At 40.3% G+C, this 17,900-nt stretch overlaps 2 protein-coding genes across 2 annotated transcripts; both read right to left on the bottom strand.

Annotated features, from left to right (window-relative positions):
- Window positions 1-503: 503 nt before the first annotated feature.
- On the bottom strand, window positions 504-5,815 carry tlr9 (toll-like receptor 9). Its single transcript, XM_037772876.1, has 3 exons — window positions 4,982-5,815; window positions 1,613-4,582; window positions 504-1,508 (listed from the first exon to the last, which is right to left on the bottom strand). Exons 1-3 carry the CDS (start codon window positions 5,129-5,131, stop codon window positions 1,302-1,304), a joined length of 3,327 nt encoding a protein of 1,108 aa, XP_037628804.1. The 5' UTR covers window positions 5,132-5,815; the 3' UTR covers window positions 504-1,301.
- A 150-nt stretch (window positions 5,816-5,965) lies between these two features.
- Window positions 5,966-16,759, bottom strand: apeh (acylaminoacyl-peptide hydrolase). Its single transcript, XM_037772878.1, has 23 exons — window positions 16,631-16,759; window positions 15,431-15,560; window positions 15,213-15,339; window positions 15,021-15,108; window positions 14,416-14,491; window positions 14,216-14,307; window positions 13,410-13,484; window positions 13,148-13,285; window positions 12,940-13,031; window positions 12,809-12,849; window positions 12,584-12,705; window positions 12,421-12,481; window positions 12,231-12,328; window positions 12,024-12,075; window positions 11,793-11,881; window positions 11,490-11,628; window positions 10,499-10,582; window positions 9,920-10,000; window positions 8,497-8,585; window positions 7,250-7,440; window positions 6,886-6,988; window positions 6,697-6,803; window positions 5,966-6,603 (listed from the first exon to the last, which is right to left on the bottom strand). The coding sequence occupies exons 1-23, from the start codon at window positions 16,640-16,642 to the stop codon at window positions 6,498-6,500; spliced, it is 2,193 nt and encodes a 730-aa protein (XP_037628806.1). The 5' UTR covers window positions 16,643-16,759; the 3' UTR covers window positions 5,966-6,497.
- Between the last annotated feature and the right edge of the window lie 1,141 nt (window positions 16,760-17,900).

Here is a 17,900-nt window from a genome sequence, read left to right as displayed (position 1 = left end):
AATCGCCTATTCTGGCCAGGAGCTTGCAGGATTACTTATGTAAAGCTTCCTTGCTTTGAAAATTAGTGTTGCCAGATTTGTCCCAATTTTTCCGCTTAAAGTTCTCGAGAAATGACACAGGTGACCTGTCTTACTTTGAATGGGTGCATAACATGTTGTTGTTAGCCATCTGTGACCTGTAAGAAACAATTATCAGTTTCATTTCCTGCCAACATCTAACCAAAGAGAAGTGAAATTTTGAGATCAGGAGTGGGGGCATTTATATACAAACACACTACATTACTCCTTTGTAAGAAAGGATGTAATGTTAAGTAATCAAGCTACTCATGTGAAAACAAGTGAGGTCAAGTGAAGTGAAGTTTATTTGTATAGTCCAATATCAATGCCAATTTACAATGTACAGTGTCTCTATTCATTTTGCAGCCCACGATAGCAACATGTCCCTACCTGGCTCAAACTCTCTGAAGACAAGTATTAAAGCGTCAACTTTTGTTAGATAAAACAAGAAGTTATAAAAACAAAAACATTAAAGATTAGAAAATAAAAACAAGCTAAAAATAAAAGCTAGGATAGAAGCTAAAATAGAATATAACACACAAGAGTAACCGTTCTAGTGCAGTATAAGATCATTAGTAAAATATTTACAGCACATGGAAGAGCGCTTACATTTTAAAGGTGCTAAATACGGAATTCAGAGCATTTCTATTACCTCCACATGGCTCTCAACATGGTGGCTAGCAGCTAACGGTGCCAACAGCATGAACAGTACAAACAGTGGCAACAGTGCTGACAGAGCTAACAGTGTTTACCTGAGGAGGGGACTGGAGGGTGGGCGCTATACGCTTCTGCGACGACGACGTGGGTCGGTACACCATTATCAGCGGTAACCGCCGTATGACGCAGTGCAGAACGGCGGCCATTAGCTAGCCAGTGAGGCACAACAGTGAGGCTCACATGTACTAAAAGCACGACTGGCCGGCTATGTAAACAAAGCACAGAGAAGCTCAGATTACAACACATACAGAGGGAGAGCGACTTCATTCTCTGCTCAGGTAGACATTACTCCTCTATATCTTTACATAGACAATAGCTATTTGCTGCTATAGTAATGCTCTGAATCCCGTATATATAGAACCTTTAATCTAAAAAATGATAGTTACATAGGCTATTAAAAACATCAACCAAGTATCATTACGTTATGTGACACAATTAAGGAGAGGGTAAGTTTGTCAAAATGATGTAATGGGAAGATTCTTAACGACAAGGGCTACAACTGCTCTCTATCAGCAGTTAAAAGGAAGTCATATAAAACTTTCACTCATGTTGTTGTCATAGAATTTGAGGTTATCTGACGACAATGCCATTCTCATTCGGTTCCAGAAAAGGGGTTGAGCTCTTGGGTTTCTCGGCCAGGACAACACGGACTTTCTGCACAACCGTTTCCTCAGCTGGAGGTACTTCAGTTTGGGAAACATCTCATCCAACAGAACCATCATAGCTGCATCCACCTTATTTGGATCAAATCAGAGATAATATAGAGTTGAAAAAAAAATCTAATTCATTATTTAAAAAATAAAACGCACATGGAAATATAAAAGTGAATTTTACTGACCTTCTCGTCCAGAAGCCGCTGCTGAACCATGAAGAAAGCCTGGCGGATCACACCGTTCACCGTCTCACCGCCAGTGGCACCATTGGACAAAACAAACACCGTCTTCACACTGTTGTAGACAGCATTATGTAGATTTTCAATACAGGAAAGCCCAGGAATCCAGTCCCTCTCCTCCAAACAGAGACAAAACATCCGGTGACCCGAGTTCTCCAGATTGACGGTTAACTCATTGTAGACCCAATCCCTCACAGCCTGGTTGCTGGTGTCAAACACCACAAAAGCATCGTATTGATAATGTGAATCAATACCGGCGAGCTGGGAGTAGCCCTTATGTCCTGCCCAAAGTACCTGTAAGCAATACCACAGATCCCAGCCATAGAGATGCTTCAGTAGGGGCAGAACAGTGAACGTCACAGCCAAGAAGCAACAGACGACGAAGGCTAAGCCACCATATATGTCCTGGCAGGAACGCTGGTCCATAGACAGTATACTCCGGCCCTGTTGGGACTCTGGGTAATCACAGTGTATATGTGTGGTGAGGTAAGGGATCTGCACTGGAGTGTGACGCAAGAAGTCCGCGAACCATGACGTATCACAGTCGCATTTAAAGGGGTTTGCATGCAGGGTGAGTTTCTGAAGGGCGCTTCCATTTTTAAAGGGGGCAGGGAGAAACTGATGGTTCAACGCTTTGATCTGATTGTGGTTGAGATACAGGTAGTGCAAGGATTTCGCCATACTGAAGAAATTCTTAGGGATGATACTAAGGCGATTGTGACTGAGGTCCAAGAGAGTAAATTTTGCTCCAAATTCTATGACTTTATAAGGCAAATAATAGAGGAAGTTTTGACTGAGGTTCAGGTGACATAAATTGCTAAATGCCGAGACGTTTTGCCATGGGAAATATTTCAGAAAATTGTTGCTGATGCGGAGAGTCTCCATGCTTCCTGGGAGGTTACACAGCACTTCTGGTGTGATTGCTTTCAGATCATTGTTGGAGATGTCAAGGTAGGTGAGGTTTGTCAGGTTTTGGAAGAAATGCGTGTACTTGTTGTTGTCAGAGTCCCACATGATGTCCAGGTGATTTCCATAGAAGTAGAGGTACTTCAAAGAACTGCTGATCAGCCTCTGATCTATTCGCATCCCAATGCCGTTGTTCGCCAGACTCAGAACCTCCAAGTTTGTCAGATTTTGAAGGAACTCAAAACGATGGCCCATGCCCCTCATTTTGAAGTGAAATTCATTGTTACTAACGTCTAGAACCCTCAGAGTGCTTTTAAGCTCACTGAGAGCTCCGTTATAGTAAAAATCCAGTCTATTGAATGACAAATTAAGAAAAACTATTTTTTTCATGCTACTAAACAGCCCGCCCTTTAATGCCTGACTCATGTAATTGAAGGAAAGGTCTAAACAAACAGCATCTTCCATGCCTACAAACACCTTTTTGTTAATAGACAGGATGTCATTTTGAGACAGGTCAAACGTCAGTTTGCCCTTGCAGAAAATGATTTTAAAGTCGTATAGCGATTTGAATTGTGACTCATTGTCCTCCAACAAATCCAGCCTGTTTGACTGGTTGGATTCCCAGGTATCACCTCCAGATGTGGCTTCTCGGTCTATTAGCATAAGGGGTGGGTCAGGAAAATTATGTGTAAACGAGTTCTGGCTCCGACAGCTTTCCTGTGCCGCAATCTCAGACGGACTCGAGCAGTACGGAAGGAAATTAAGCATGTTTTGGGAGAGGTCGATATTGATGAGAGATGGTGACTGTTTCAGAGACGTCAAGTTACAAGTATTGATGAAGTTCATTCTTAGTTCTAGTTTCGTTAGGTTTTGAAGTTTGGACACAACCTTAAGGCTCTCTCCTGAAAGCGTGTGGAAAAAGTTACCACTCAGAAGAAGACCTTGTAGACCAGACATATTGCCAATATGCGGGGAGAGGCGCAGTTCCGGAAATGTCTTCAGTGGTTCATAGTTATAGATAAGGCTAATCCAAGTGAGGCCCTTCAGCTCTGAAAAGAAGGTGCCGTTACGTATCGCATACGCCAGAAGGTTGTCGGAGAGATCCAATCCCTTTAACTTCTTCAAAGGTTGAAAAAGACCCTCTGGGAATGTTTTCAGAGAGTTTCCTCTCAAGCTTATGAAGGTGATGGAGCTGTTCTCAGCATAGAGTGAGTTTGGATGTAGGCGTAGAGGGAGATTTTGTGGGCAAGGAAAGCAGGGCCTGGCTGCATGGTCACAACGCTGGCAATTCCACTCCAAGTTCAAATACTTGAGGTTAGTCAGGTTGGCAAATGCTCCTTCTAAGACCTCTGTGATCGTATTCTCTCTTAAATCCAGACCCACCAGTGAGGGTGGCAACCCTTTAGGGATAGCTGTGAAGTTATTATACCCTAAGGTAAGGTTTATGAGTTCAGGGAGCTCTCTGAAAACCCTCTCGCTGATGGTAAAGGACTGGTTGCAAGGGTTTGCATAGAAGCAGTTCTTGTTGAGGAAGAGCTCTCGGAGATGTGGAGTGTATAAAGGGTGGACAATGTTGAAGATGCGATTTTTCTGTAGGTCAAGAACCCTCAGGCTTTCAGGTAACCAGGGAATAGAGGTGAGGCTGTTTCCCGACAGATTCAAAAATTGAAGCTTCAACAGGCTCTTGAATGCATAATAGTGGATCACCATTTTGCAAGAGTGGTCCTCCTCAGCTCTCAGGCGACCCGGCTGACAATTCCCCATTATTTTCAGAGTGTGAAGGTTTGGGACACCTGACAAAGCATGCTGCCCCACTTGCCGTATTCTGGTCCGACCTAAATTGAGCGACACTACAGTGGTAGACTTGATGAAGGGGACACGCCTGAGTGGTCTGTCGTGGCAGTCTACTGTGGTGGTATTCACATCAGTGTCACATGGGAAGAAGACGGTATTTATGGTGCTCACTAATGGAAGAAGCTGACAAAGGATGAGGAGATTGTTCAACATAGCCTGAAAAAAAGAAACTCAATTTCAGTTGTTTTGTCAATGTAGCAGACAATTTAATTTTACAAAAAGCATATTCAGTAAATTTCCATTCAATATCACCCTATACACCCTACTGGTAAACCTGCAATCTGTAACTATGAGCAAATATTATTAAATCAATTATTTCTATCAGTAGTACATGAGAGATAATCTGTGAAAAAAAATCCTGTTCCTCTGCCTCCTCTTACTACTGCTAATGGCATTTTCAATAAACAGCTGTTGAAGAAATTACTCTGTTTTTTTCAAGCCTTTCCAATCATCCGTTTCTGTCCATATAATGTAAAAGTAGAGTAGATGCATCATTTTCTTACAGTCAATTGCAGTGCATTTTTTCATTGCAGAATAAAATGTTATATTACTTACCATGACGGGTATAGCCTGTATCTTAACATTCACATCGGGAGCCAGATGAAGCAGACTTTGGTCCAGGTGGGGAAAGTGAAGATTTAAAAAAAGGTTCTGCAGTGACGTGAAACTTGATCCATGTTTGCAGAAGTGAAAGCCTGTGGTCATATTATACACACGACAGCGCGATGCAAATCATGTGACCTGAGTCAAATTTCTGTAGAGCATCAGATACAGATATCGCCTCAACAGATTTAAAAACCACTTTGAAGAGTTAAAAATACTCAATGCTTTTGTGTTCCGACTGTAGAAACAGACAAAATAAAGGACAGAGAGAAGAGAGTCTTTTTCATTGTTCTTTTTCACAAAGTTGGAGGACTTCTCTAATTCTCTATAACGGGTATAAGGAAGTAATATCACCTCTTCATCACCTGTTTCAAAAATCCTTCTCAATCTGAACAAATGCTACGTATCCAATTACACATTAGTAATACCACAGTGTAAAAATACTCTGTTCAAGTAAAAATCCTGCATTCAAAATCTTACTTGAGTAAAAGTACAAAACTATTATCCTAAATCTAAATATACTTAAAATATCAAAATTAAAAGTATTTATTATGCAGAATGACCCATGTCAGAATATTATATATTATTTTATTGAATTATAATTAATGCTGTATTACTGTATACATCACAATATTACAGCTGGTTATGGTGCGGCACATTCTAAATACTTAACTGCTGGGCAGCTTAATCTACAATAATGTATCATAATTTATTAGCTGATTCAGATTATTAATACAAAATATAAAGCTGGAAAATAACTAAAGCTGTCAGATAAACATAGTACAATATTTCCCTTTGAGTTTTAATGGAGTAGAAGTATGAAGTAGCAGAAAATGGAAATACTCAAGTAAAGCACCTCAAAATTGTACTTAAGTACAGTACTTGACTAAATGTACTTAGTTACATTACATCACTGGATTCATCCCACACTGGTAGTATTTTTACAATCATTTTATTAAGTGCACTGTATCATGATGTCATGGAATCAAGAGGTTGTTTTTTTTAAGCAAACCATAACAGAGAGCAGAGAAAAGATTGATTATGAAATTATTTTCATTTGCTAATATTACCTCAAACACAACTAACACATTGAAAAGCCCTTTATTGTTTGCGTGTGTATGCAGAGACTGCGAAAGAAAAACTATATCAAATAAAAATGTGTTTCTGGTTAATCAAAGTTGCATCAATCCCGCTTTTATTCAAGTGCTGTGTTAAAATATAATTTCCCTATCCACTTATTGGAAGTAATTGTGGCAATCACCACAGTCACAGATAGATTACAAGTAAAGGAGAGTTATACAAAGTGTGTTCGGGTTTGGAGAGCACTTTCAATGCTTTGGCTTTGGATTGGACCTCACACTGTCCTGAGATCAGGAGCATCTCTTACACACGGTAGTGTCCTGCTCTCTTTTCCTGGCAGCAACAACAGCATTGGCACACCACCGTGTATTTATCTGATATTTACCCCTCACTGACACACATGCTGAATCATCCACAGAGCGATGTTCATGAAGCCATCGGACTCGGCGTCAACCTTGGAGAGAGAGTGATTGTTCCCTGAGTACCACAGCAACCTAAACGACACACATCAGAGCATTAGAGAATGAACAATAAGAGCCCTGTTTTGCAGTGCAAATCGGATTTAACCAACAAAATGTGTTGCTTACCGGACTGGGACCTGCTTTGCTTTCAGAGCTCTGTAATATTCAAGTCCTTGCTTGTTGGGTACACGCTTGTCATCTTCCCCCAAAGTAAGCAATACTGGTGTCTTTACCTAGATGAGAGATCATCTTGGGTTACTACAACAATGGAGCCACATGCACATAATCAAGAGACATACACAGAAATACTCATACCTGTGCGACATGCTTAATGGGGGACTTGTTCAGCATCTGTTCCCAAACAGCAGGGTCAGGTAGAGAGTCTGTGCTGTAGTCGAAGCCGACCTCAACCATGCACCTGCAAAAAACAGGAAGAAAAAAAAAAAAATCACTGAATGGCTTTGAGGTCTTTTGTTCCTGCAGAGTTTGTGTGCATCATTGAACACTTCCTTCCACGACAGCGAGGCAGATGCTTGCCCTTTATCCCACTCACAGCTGTCAGAGTGGAATGTCAGGGGTACAAATGATACAAAACAATAGAGATGAGAGGTCGTGCACGACTGGCACAGTCACAATATGAGTAAACACATGTGGGCGCGATGTTAATTTCAAGATGTACCAGTCTGGGATGTCTGTGCTGCCAATCATAGAGGCAAAATTGGTGACGGGGTTGCGAGCCACACAGGCCTTGTAGAACCCTGGGTACTGGCCGATCAGATGGCAGGCCAGGAAACCACCATGGGAGCCCCCAGAGAGTGCCACCTTCTGCGTGTCGAACTGGTCACCTTTCAGAACACTTTCAACTGCAAACTGGTAGGAAGAAAAACATGGGAAAACTGTGTGAGAATATGTGTGGTGGAGAGGAAAGGAAGACGCAAGGAAAATCAGAAGTTGGAGGAGAGAAAAGTAATAAATAAAACTAATAAAACTATTGCTGTTATGAGCCATGACTGACAGAAACTATGGCAACTAACCTCAACTAAACATAGAAACCAATCAAGAGTATAAACAAAGATATCACCATAAAGCAACACTAGAAGTCATCGTTACCAGTAAGAACAAAAGCAATAAAGCAACTTCGTTTTAACGCCACTAATTTCTTTAACGCATTAACACACTCGATCTTCCGGAGGTTGTACCGGACTCAGTTTTAAAGCTAGAGTGAAGATACTGGCATCATATGAAACTACAAACATAAGGAATTCATTGGTACCAACCATGTCTTACTAGCTCGACGCAAATGAGGCTAAATAACGCTCCAAAGTTGCACTAAATTTTGGCGAGGAAAAACTATCATGGCCAGTTTCAAAAGGGGTCCCCTGACTCTGACCTAGAGACGTGAATGAAAATGGGTTCTATGGGTACCCACGAGTCTCCCCTTTACAGACATGCCCACTTTATGATAATCACATGCAGTTTGGGGCAAGTCATATAAAAGTCACCACACTGACATCTGTTGTTGCCTGTTGGGCTGCAGTTTGCCATGTTATGATTTGATCATATTTTTTATGCTAGATGCAGTACCTGTGAGCGTTTCTGGACAATATTTGTTATTGTTTTGTGTTGTTAATTGATTTCCAATAATAAATATATACATACATTTGCATAAAGCAAGTATATTTGCCCACTCCCATGTTGATAAGAGTATTAAATACTTGACAAATCTCCCTTTAAGGTACATTTTGAACAGATAAAAAATGTGTGATTAATCATGATTAACTATGGACAATCATGCGATTAATTGCAATTAAATATTTTAATCGATTGACAGCCATACTTTATAGATGATCAATTTCTTGACATGAAAAAAATTGATTTTAAACAGCATTTATTGCTCTGTCAATGTTATATTTGTTTTATTCTTACTTGAACATCTTTGACGTCCTGGCTGCCAACATTGCCAAGTAATGAGTAGATACTGTCCTGGCCGTACCCAAGAGAGCCACGATAGTTCACTAAAAGAGAGAAAGAAAAACACATTACCATCTATGTATCACTGCTAGATATTATGAAGTATTCTTACACATAATTAACACAATTTCTTTGAATCTGACTGTGCCCTAGAAAAGATCAAAGTGAGCTTGAGACCAGGGGGGTGAAACACCTAGAAAGAAAAGTGAACCAGTCATGCCTTTCGTAGCCTCATTGACTACCACTTTTAGCATGGTTCAACGGACTCTGGATATGCCGAGCTGCTACAACTTCCTCAATTAAACAAACCTAAAGAACCTATGACAACAAAAAATAAAAACTGTTGGTAATAAATAAAATGTTTTTTCAATTAACCCAGTTGAATAGCACAGATAAAATTGCACATACTACAGACCATAGAAGAGCAAGTATGGCCTCACGATTCATGACAACTAGGATAAAAGTTTCAAGCAGACACACTCCAAGTCATCAACAGTCCATTAGCTAGAATAGTTTTACACTGAGAGTCATTTCTCTCTGATAAATGTACCAGGCAACACCACGTTATGATTGGTTATGCCTGTGAAGTAAATAAGAGCTCTTTAAATGTTCACAAGATAAGAAAAAAGTATGCAAGGCATCCTGAAGTGGCTAAGGAAATGTATAATAAATACTCCAGTAACCAACTCATGCATATCTTGTCTTCTGAGACAACATGTGAAGTTTGCTCGTCCGGTACATATCCTACCCAGGGTTATAATAGTTTTGAATTTTCAATTCGTTTTTATTTTATTTTAGTTTTGACTTTTCAATATCATTTTAGTTTAGTTTTAGTTTGTTTTCAGAGTGCATTCGCTAGTTTTAGTTTGGTTTTTCAGAAAGGTTTAGTTTTTATATATTTAGTTTTACAGCAGTCTTAATTTGTTTTGGTTAGGGTCAGCTATAAAGTCTCAGAAGTACAAAATTCATGATTGGAGAACTGAATAGGAATGGCCATAATGTTTAATCTTCACGCTACTTTATTGAAGCAACTGCGGCATAGCGCCATCTCCTGGAAAGTCTGTTTAGTTTCTGTATTTCAATGTCTCACGAGTTGAATTCATGCTGTCTCCTTTTTTCAGCAGTGATTTATTATAGCTAAAAAGCTATAACTGAAATGAATTTACGTCCATTTATATTTAAATTTTTTTTTTTTTTTTACCAAGGTAATATCTTTTCAGTTTAGTTTTTCTTTTTTACTTTGTTTCAGTTCACTAATAATATGTTTCACTGCTTATTTTCATTTTAGTTTCAGTTTACTATAATAACCCTGATCCTATCAATGGATGATCAGCCTCTGAGCAGGTGTCACACATAGAAGCACTTCACATGAACATACCCAGTAATACAGCAAAGCCCATCCTGCACAGCACAGACGAGAAGAGGAGCCAGTCAGCTACAATCACTGAGTGAGGACCGCCTGAGTGAAAGAAACAAGTTAATATAAAATACAGTATCAAAAGCTACCTGTGTCTATATGTGCTCAGTCCTGTGAGGTGTTAATGCCACAGATAATGTTGCATGTAGAATTAAAATATGTGAAACATCTCAGGACTGTTATTAAAGACCAATCTTGAGTTTGAGAGTATAGTCAGACAATTTGCCACTAAGGGCACTATCGTCATAGCAACCACCGTTGCCAATGTATTCTGTAGCAGCAGCTCTGGTCTGAACAGAAACAAATCCCAACACAAATCCACATATTCAATGAAGTTAGAAAGAATTTAAAAAATAGATTAACACCAGCACTTCAAATGTCTATATGGAACATTCCTAATATTAATTTAAGTTGTTTGGGATACTACATTAAGTTGATAATGTGCATCACATAATTATGTAACACTGTCTAAGTGTTTATTTTGTTTGCATTACAAAACAAATAATGACTACAGAACCATAATGAGAGTAACCAACCAACCATGAGGAGTGACAATAAGAGGCAGCTTCACTCCATCTTTAACCTCCTTTGGTTTGATCAGCAAAGCTTCAAAATCAAGACCAGCTGGAATATAGAAAAATGAGTTAGTCCTATTAATATTACACAGGCTGTTCTTCACATCTCCCATAGACAGCTAAATCTTTTCAACCCTCCATAAACAATCATTCTTTCTGACTTAAAACAAACCAGTCACCTCAGGACCTTCCTCTTGAAAACTCCTTTACTCCATCTCCTGTATCCAGAGCTGCCTGCTATTTTATCATAATAATTACTACCTCATGTATTCTCATTTTGTACAAATCTGTTGATAAATCTGTTAACCCCAGCAGCTATTAAATGTAGCCTATGTTTATTCTATACAAGCTAGGTTGCTGTTAACTATACATATAGCCCCAAATATTATATATACTGCACCTCATTACCAGTTGCATTCTTTCTAATTGCCAGCAGGGGGCGACTCCTCTGGTTGCAACAAGAAGTCTGATTGTATAGAAGTCTATGAGAAAAATGACCCTACTTCTCACTTGATTTATTACCTCAGTAAACATTGTAAACATGAGTTTATGGTCTCAATCACTGGTTTCAATACAGCATGATGTGCAATTAGTAAATTATGGTCCCGTTTAGAGTCAGATAGACCATAAAGCAGGGGATGCTTTAGGGCGTGGCTACATTGTGATTGACAGGTCGCTACCACGGCGTTGTTCGGTCTGAGTGTTGTCCGTGTTTTCATCTTACAGCTTTCAGTCTATGGTCCAAGCTAATGTAATCCAATATGATAACTTTGTAATAAATCATATCTTTAAGACTTCATAATCTTCCCGTTTTGTTTACTCTATCAGAAAGGTGTTGATTCAGCTCTCTAGAGTGCAGTATATATATATAGGTGTTTATTACCTATTCTGTACCATTCATGTATGTGAAACAAAATAGAGAGTGGACAAAACTGCATCCCGAAAATGTTCCTTACGGTATTGACTGTTGTCTTCCTCTGGTGGAGGGGTGAAAGTCAAGATCTGCCAATCAATTTCTGGCAACGTCTGAGACTCTTCCAAAGTAACCCAGACCACTTCCTCCGGAGAATCCCTGGGCGGAAGGAAACCCACCCTCTGGACATAGAAATGACATTGCAATAGGTGACACAGACATAAGTTTTGACTAATAAAAGGCCCCCCAACCCCATCCAAAAAAATTAAATGTGCATTGCAATAGCATATTTAGTACATACTACATATCAAAATGTGAACACTCAAATAAAAACCACTGATCGTACCAGACTTGGAGGGCAGTTTGGAGAGGAGCAGCTGACCACCATCAAATCTCTCTGTATGTTCAGCAGACACCAGTTACCAACATCAGACTCTACAGACAAAACATAAGACACACTTTGAAATAAACATCTTCAAGCAAATCCCCTATTAGAACCTGTCAACACCAAACCTCAGTAAACAAGACTGTCTAGACCGGAGCATGAGTAACACCAAGGCTGATAAATGTGTCTCACTTGAAGTCATAGAGGTGACGCTCCCTGTGCTCGTATCCACCATCAACAGATCCTACAAGACAAACAAAAACGTTTTTCAGATAAAGAATAATTACAATTTTCTCGGTCTAAATATTTTTTCTTGTGGAAAATAAACATTTATCAGAAAAAAACGTATTGTCTAATTTTTATCACGATAACGAGACATTTCCCAGGAGTTGACTGTACCTTGCGGCTGCGCTGAGGGCAAGCAACAATGACACGCTGACTATCAGCTGACCAGCACTGAGGGGACAACCGAGAGCTGTAGATACCCGTGAAGCCATCTGCAAAGCCACACCGGGAGACACAAACACAACTAAGTTTGATATATAATGAAGAAAAGGTGCAATCATGTGATTAACAAAGTATTCTTTACCCTCTCCAGGTCTCTTCACCACATCCACCACCACCGAGGTCTTCTTAGTATACCAGTCATACTACAAAAATGAATATCCAAGCACAGAGGAAAAGCATATGAAAACAAATGTATATATCATTAAGTCATAAAGGTATTTCTGAGAGGCTCCGTCCTGTCTTACCATACAGAGCTTGCTGCACTGCATGTGTGGTCCGTAGACGGAACATTCCAGGTAGACGATCCGACAATGGTCTGGACTCAGGCGGGGGGAGCACACTGCAGTGGTGCCCGACGTTAGCTGCTCTGAGGGACACAACAAAATGCAATACACATAAATATCTGCGGTAATAACAGCTATACCCATTTAAATTATAATATAAATAACAAAAGACAAGCATTCTCTTACCACATTTCCCACCAGTAAGATCCACATAGAACAAAGATGACCTGACAGAGAAAAGGGAGACCTGAATAAGTTGCAGTATTAGCCTATGAGACATTTGATTCTCCTCTGATATCAGTGTGACCAGTAATCACCTCCTGTTGGGGCAGTACATGAGGCCAAGTCTGAAAGGCTCATGCCACCAGCCTACAAACACCACACCTGTGTCACCTGGAGCCCAAAATGCCTGCAGAGACACAGAAAGTAACAGAAAGACAAAGAGAGAGAGCAACAGTAGGTGTAAGAGGGTACAAGAATGCACAGAAAAATAACATGCATCATTGCACAAACTGCTGTACCAACCTGTCCAGGTGAGATATTTTCAGGCACCCCCTCCAACACAGAGACGTTGTCACCCTCGATGTCCAAAACACAAAGCACTGGACAGCTCTTACTAACCAGTGCCTCTCCCCAGTCCTCGTGGAAGACAAACTGCTCCCCCTGCAGGGATAAAAAAAAAAAGCAAAAACACAACAACTTGAGCTAGAGTGGAATGTAACCTAAAAATGTTGAACCTTTGAATAGTGAAAATATTTTGCGTTTCAAAAGTATTATTTGCATTCACTTTCACAGCCTCCTTTTTCTCCGACCGCATGGTGTCCTCCTCGTCCACAATAGAAGACAACTCTGGTGACTCACTCTACAAACACATAGGGAAACATAGAATAACGAGTTATTACAGTAATCCTATCTACCTTTGGTAAATGGTCAATCAACATTCAATCACATATAGGGCAGAAAACCTGCTTCACTATTCTTAGGGCCACATCCCAATCAGTGTTGTCAAGGTATTTTTGCTTTTGAACGGCGATGGAAAATACCTGGGATGCATTCAAAGTGAAACCATTTGCAAAATGCCCCAGTTTGCCACGCTTTTATGATTGAGCGATAAGCTCGATTTGAGATAGATTTGATCTGGTTTGGTGAGCGTGTATCTGCTGAAGCCATTAGTCCACCGCCAAGGTAATTTTGCATCATCCAGCATGTATTAAAAGCTTTCTTATCAATTTTGAATAATTCCTTACAGAGAACAACAGCTAGCAACTTTTACCAACACTGTACAACATGGCAATTAATGCACCATGTCGCTACTTAAAGGGTTTTTCCTTATGTGAATTGAGGGTCTAAGGATAGAGTGTGCCGTATGCTGTACAGATTGTAAAGCCCCTTGAGGCAAATTTGTGACATTGGGGTATATAGACAAAATTGACTTACAGTTTGCTATGCTCTGGGTAGCATTGAACACAATCCCAGCAATGACCTCAGGGAGAATCAACATGCTTCATTTTCAACCTATAGCTCAGTGCAGCTGTTCTCTGCCCCGAGTGATTTGGTGCTGATTTACCCTCAAATACAGTTTTGCTGACAGACCTGGAAGAAGGATTCAGCCTTAGGTCTTTTCCTTTCTGCTACATACAAGAGGTGGGTCTCAGAGTGGGACCAGACCAAGGAGCCAAACTGATCTAATGATGCAAAACACAGTGTGATTAACACCCAGACTGGCACATGTAAAGGTAAAGTTTAAAGAAATTGGTTAACAAAAGTTAAGAGTTAAGTGCAGAAAAACTCACCATCTTCATAGACTTTGCCGTGCTTCTTTAAGGCTGTTAGATTGATGCTCTTCATCTTTATGTTTTTACTCCAGATCTGAAGGGTCACAAAGAGGTCAGGAGAGGAGAGAAGTCAAAGATTATCGGGTTCAAAATGCAAAGTCACATGAGGTTTTTAAACACACGGTAAAGGTGGATAATGTTGCAGAGATACAGATAAGCACCATTAAAGCTTCAGTAGGCAGAATGTTTTTGGCACCATTGGGCAAAAATTCCATTATTACCTTTCAGCATATTGTAATTCAAGTGCTCTGAGAGAAAACTAGACTTGTGCACCTCCTCATGGCTTTAAAAAATCTACCCCGTGACAGGAGACTTTGGCCAATCACAGGTCATTTCAGAAGGAGAGCATTCCTATTGGCTGTTCATTCAAACGGAGGCAGCTGTCAATCACTGACAAACTCTTGTAGTGCACTGTTTAGCTGTAATATAGCGACCATTTTATAAAAAATAACTTTATTGAAACATATTTGCTCCGATTCTACCTACTGCTGCTTTAAGGGGGCCATAAAAAAGTAAAGTTTTAGTAGGATGGGTGAGAGACTTAATGCTGAGTAGCCACACACCTCCAGAAACTGTTTGTCTTCTCCTTTGATTGTGCACTCTCTGACAACAGCCTTCATTTCTCCTGAGGGGGAATCCTTGCTTAGCACCCTGACAGGACAAAACATATTGATGAGACATTGTTCAGTTTGCTAATGGTCTATGAGAACATCTTCAAACCCCACTCCAGACAAAATCACAAGATGTTTACATACTCTCCTTTGATCTCAGTGCAGTTTCCTGAGGCTCCAGAGTACACCACCGACTTGTCATCGTGGAAAACAATGTACTGTCGACAAAACTTGACATTCTCATTCCTGTCCAGATCACGCTGACTCCATTCTGCAGACGAAAAGTTAACAAAATGCACTTCAATATCAATGAACATACAGAGATCTGATAACTTTTAGTGTAGCACACAGACTGAGTCTACCTGTGTAGATGTTGCTGTATTTGCCTCCATACTGAGAGGTGACGACAGGTCCCACATCTGCTCTGCCCAGAGAAGGGAAACGGCTGAGTTCTCTGTAGGTCCTGGCAATTTCCTCAGGGTTGGTCATCACCTGACGATAAGCAGCAGAATAACTCACACTTCGTCTCAATGACACAAACTGTCCAACAGCTAACAACACCCTATTCATTTCCTAACTAGTAGTGATGTGTCGGTCACGAACGAGCCGGTTCAAAGAGCCGGCTCTTTTAAGTGAACGATGAGAGCCGGCTCCCGTCCGAGAGCCGTTTTTTTCTTTTTTTCTTTACTAAATTCAAGGCAGAATGATAGGACGATCTTCTCTGCGCCACGCACACTCCATGCACTGACTGTGACTGAATGTTGTGTTGATGACGTCCGTGCGACCAATCAGGTGATGACCGACGAGGATCATACCATCAAGGAGGGAGGGGTGGAGGTGCGTGGCGCACTGACGGTCTACAGGTACAGAGCAGGAGGGAGAGGAGGAGAGAAAGAGAAAGAGAGAGAGGAGTGCGGTGCGCGAATAGTAGACAAGATGAGTGACAGTCAGAAATGAAGCAGCATGTAAAATTATGATATTTATGGAAATTATAAGGTTTAGTATAATTATATTGAATAATTTAAGTGATATATGTGCACACTTACTAATCAAAAATCAAAACAGCGCTAAATTTGGCTGAATTATAAAAAGGCAGAAGTGGTAAAACGAAGAGCCGTTAGGGAGCCGAAAGAGCCGGCTCTTTTTGGTGAGCTGAGCTCAAATGAACCGGCTCACTAAAAAGAGCCGGAATTCCCGTCACTAAACAACACCCTATTCATTTACCTAGCTAGGAAGCTAGCCAGACATAAGCTAATGCGCATAAGTTAATACAGTTGAAGCAGTTTACTGTCAAAAACAGAGGTCAGTTTATAAACATTAGTCTAAATCCGCTGTGCAAACCAATCAAGTGATTTCCGCGTGATAAACAAAGCAACCATGTGAACAAGGTAGTTTGTTTTTAGCAATGTTTGGCGTCAGTGTTTATAGTCAGTTTGGTAGCTTGACTTGAAAACTGGCTAATTAACAGCCTAATTAACGCCAGCTAAACATTAACACCTAACGTTATATGACATTTATGTTTGTAGACAAAGAATATGTAGTGCAATTAAGTCTAATCATACCTGTGACTTCATGACAGGGACGGTGTGTGACAAGCAGTTTTGCCAGGCAAGTTGAGGCACAATGGAGGAGGAGGCTGCTCCAGTATACAAAGCTACCTGAACATGAACACAAGACCAGCTTCCTGTTGCAACTTAAAAAATAAAATACAATCCTTGGATGATGAACCAAAAACACAGAAATTTACGAACGAATGATGACCCAGCCAACATGGTTATTTGGGCCCCAAAATGTTATGCAGGGGGTACCTGGGTACCAAGTGGGTATGGGCCCAAAATGTGCATCTAATCTGGCGCCCACTTGGATCAACTAAGTAGGTCCCACATGGGCTCCCCATGTGGGCTACCCAAGTTGGTTCTAGGTGGGTCACAAATGGGAAATTATATATATATATATACATACCTACATACACACACACATACACATGTATACACATTTATACACGTACACACATATACACATACACATACATATATATATATATATATATATACACTCGCCGGCCACTTTATTAGGCACACCTGTTCAATTGCTTGTTAACACAAATAGCTAATCAGCCAATCACATGGCAGTAACTCAATGCATTTAGGCATCTAGAGGTGGTGAAGACGACTTGCTGAAGTTCAAACCGAGCATCAGAATGGGGAAGAAAGGGGATTTAAGTGACTTTGAACGTGGCATGGTTGTTGGTGCCAGACGGGCTGGTCTGAATATTTTAAAAACTGCTGATCTACTGGGATTTTCACACACAACCATCTCTAGGGTTTACAGAGAATGGTCCGAAAAAGTGAAAATATCCAGTGAGCGGCAGTTGTGTGGACGGAAATGCCTTGTTGATGTCAGAGGTCAGAGGAGAATGGGCAGAGTGGTTCGAGATGATAGAAAGGCAACAGTAACTCAAATAACCATTCATTACAACCAAGGTATGCAGAATACCATCTCTGAACGCAAAACACGTCGAACCTTGAAGCAGATGGGCTACAGAAGCAGAAGACCACCCGTTACTAGCACCGGCCACTTTATTAGGTACATCTTGTACCTAATAAAGTGGCTGGTGAGTGTATACACATACACATACACATAAACATACATACACATACACACATATACATACATACACACATATATATATATAAAATTAGAAGAAAAAAAATAATAATAATAATGATAATACCAAATAAAATAAAATTTTAAAAAGGAAAAAAAAAATGTATTCATATCAGTAACATATGCCCATGCTTTTATTTTGTAGGAATGTCACCACGGCAACAC

This window comes from Sebastes umbrosus, chromosome 6, assembly GCF_015220745.1.
Source record: "Sebastes umbrosus isolate fSebUmb1 chromosome 6, fSebUmb1.pri, whole genome shotgun sequence".
In the NCBI taxonomy this organism is placed as follows: Eukaryota; Metazoa; Chordata; class Actinopteri; order Perciformes; family Sebastidae; genus Sebastes; species Sebastes umbrosus.
The sequence above is the reverse complement of the archived record's forward strand: the minus strand, read 5'-3'. Positions and strand labels throughout refer to the sequence as shown.

Bases quoted from the DNA above. Each gene is read 5' to 3' on its own strand.
- tlr9 (XM_037772876.1), bottom strand. From the start codon at position 5,131: ATGACCACAGGCTTTCACTTCTGCAAACATGGATCAAGTTTCACGTCA. The intron at 4,583-4,981 runs GTAAGTAATATA...TCTTTTTTTCAG, and splicing joins TACAGGCTATACCCGTCATG to GCTATGTTGAACAATCTCCT. The intron at 1,509-1,612 runs GTCAGTAAAATT...GATCCAAATAAG, and splicing joins AGCGGCTTCTGGACGAGAAG to GTGGATGCAGCTATGATGGT.
- apeh (XM_037772878.1), bottom strand. The intron at 14,492-15,020 runs GTGTGTGGCTAC...GTGACCCTTCAG, and splicing joins AAGACAAACAGTTTCTGGAG to ATCTGGAGTAAAAACATAAA. The intron at 12,706-12,808 runs GTAAGAGAATGC...TGTGTCCCTCAG, and splicing joins TCTTACTGGTGGGAAATGTG to AGCAGCTAACGTCGGGCACC.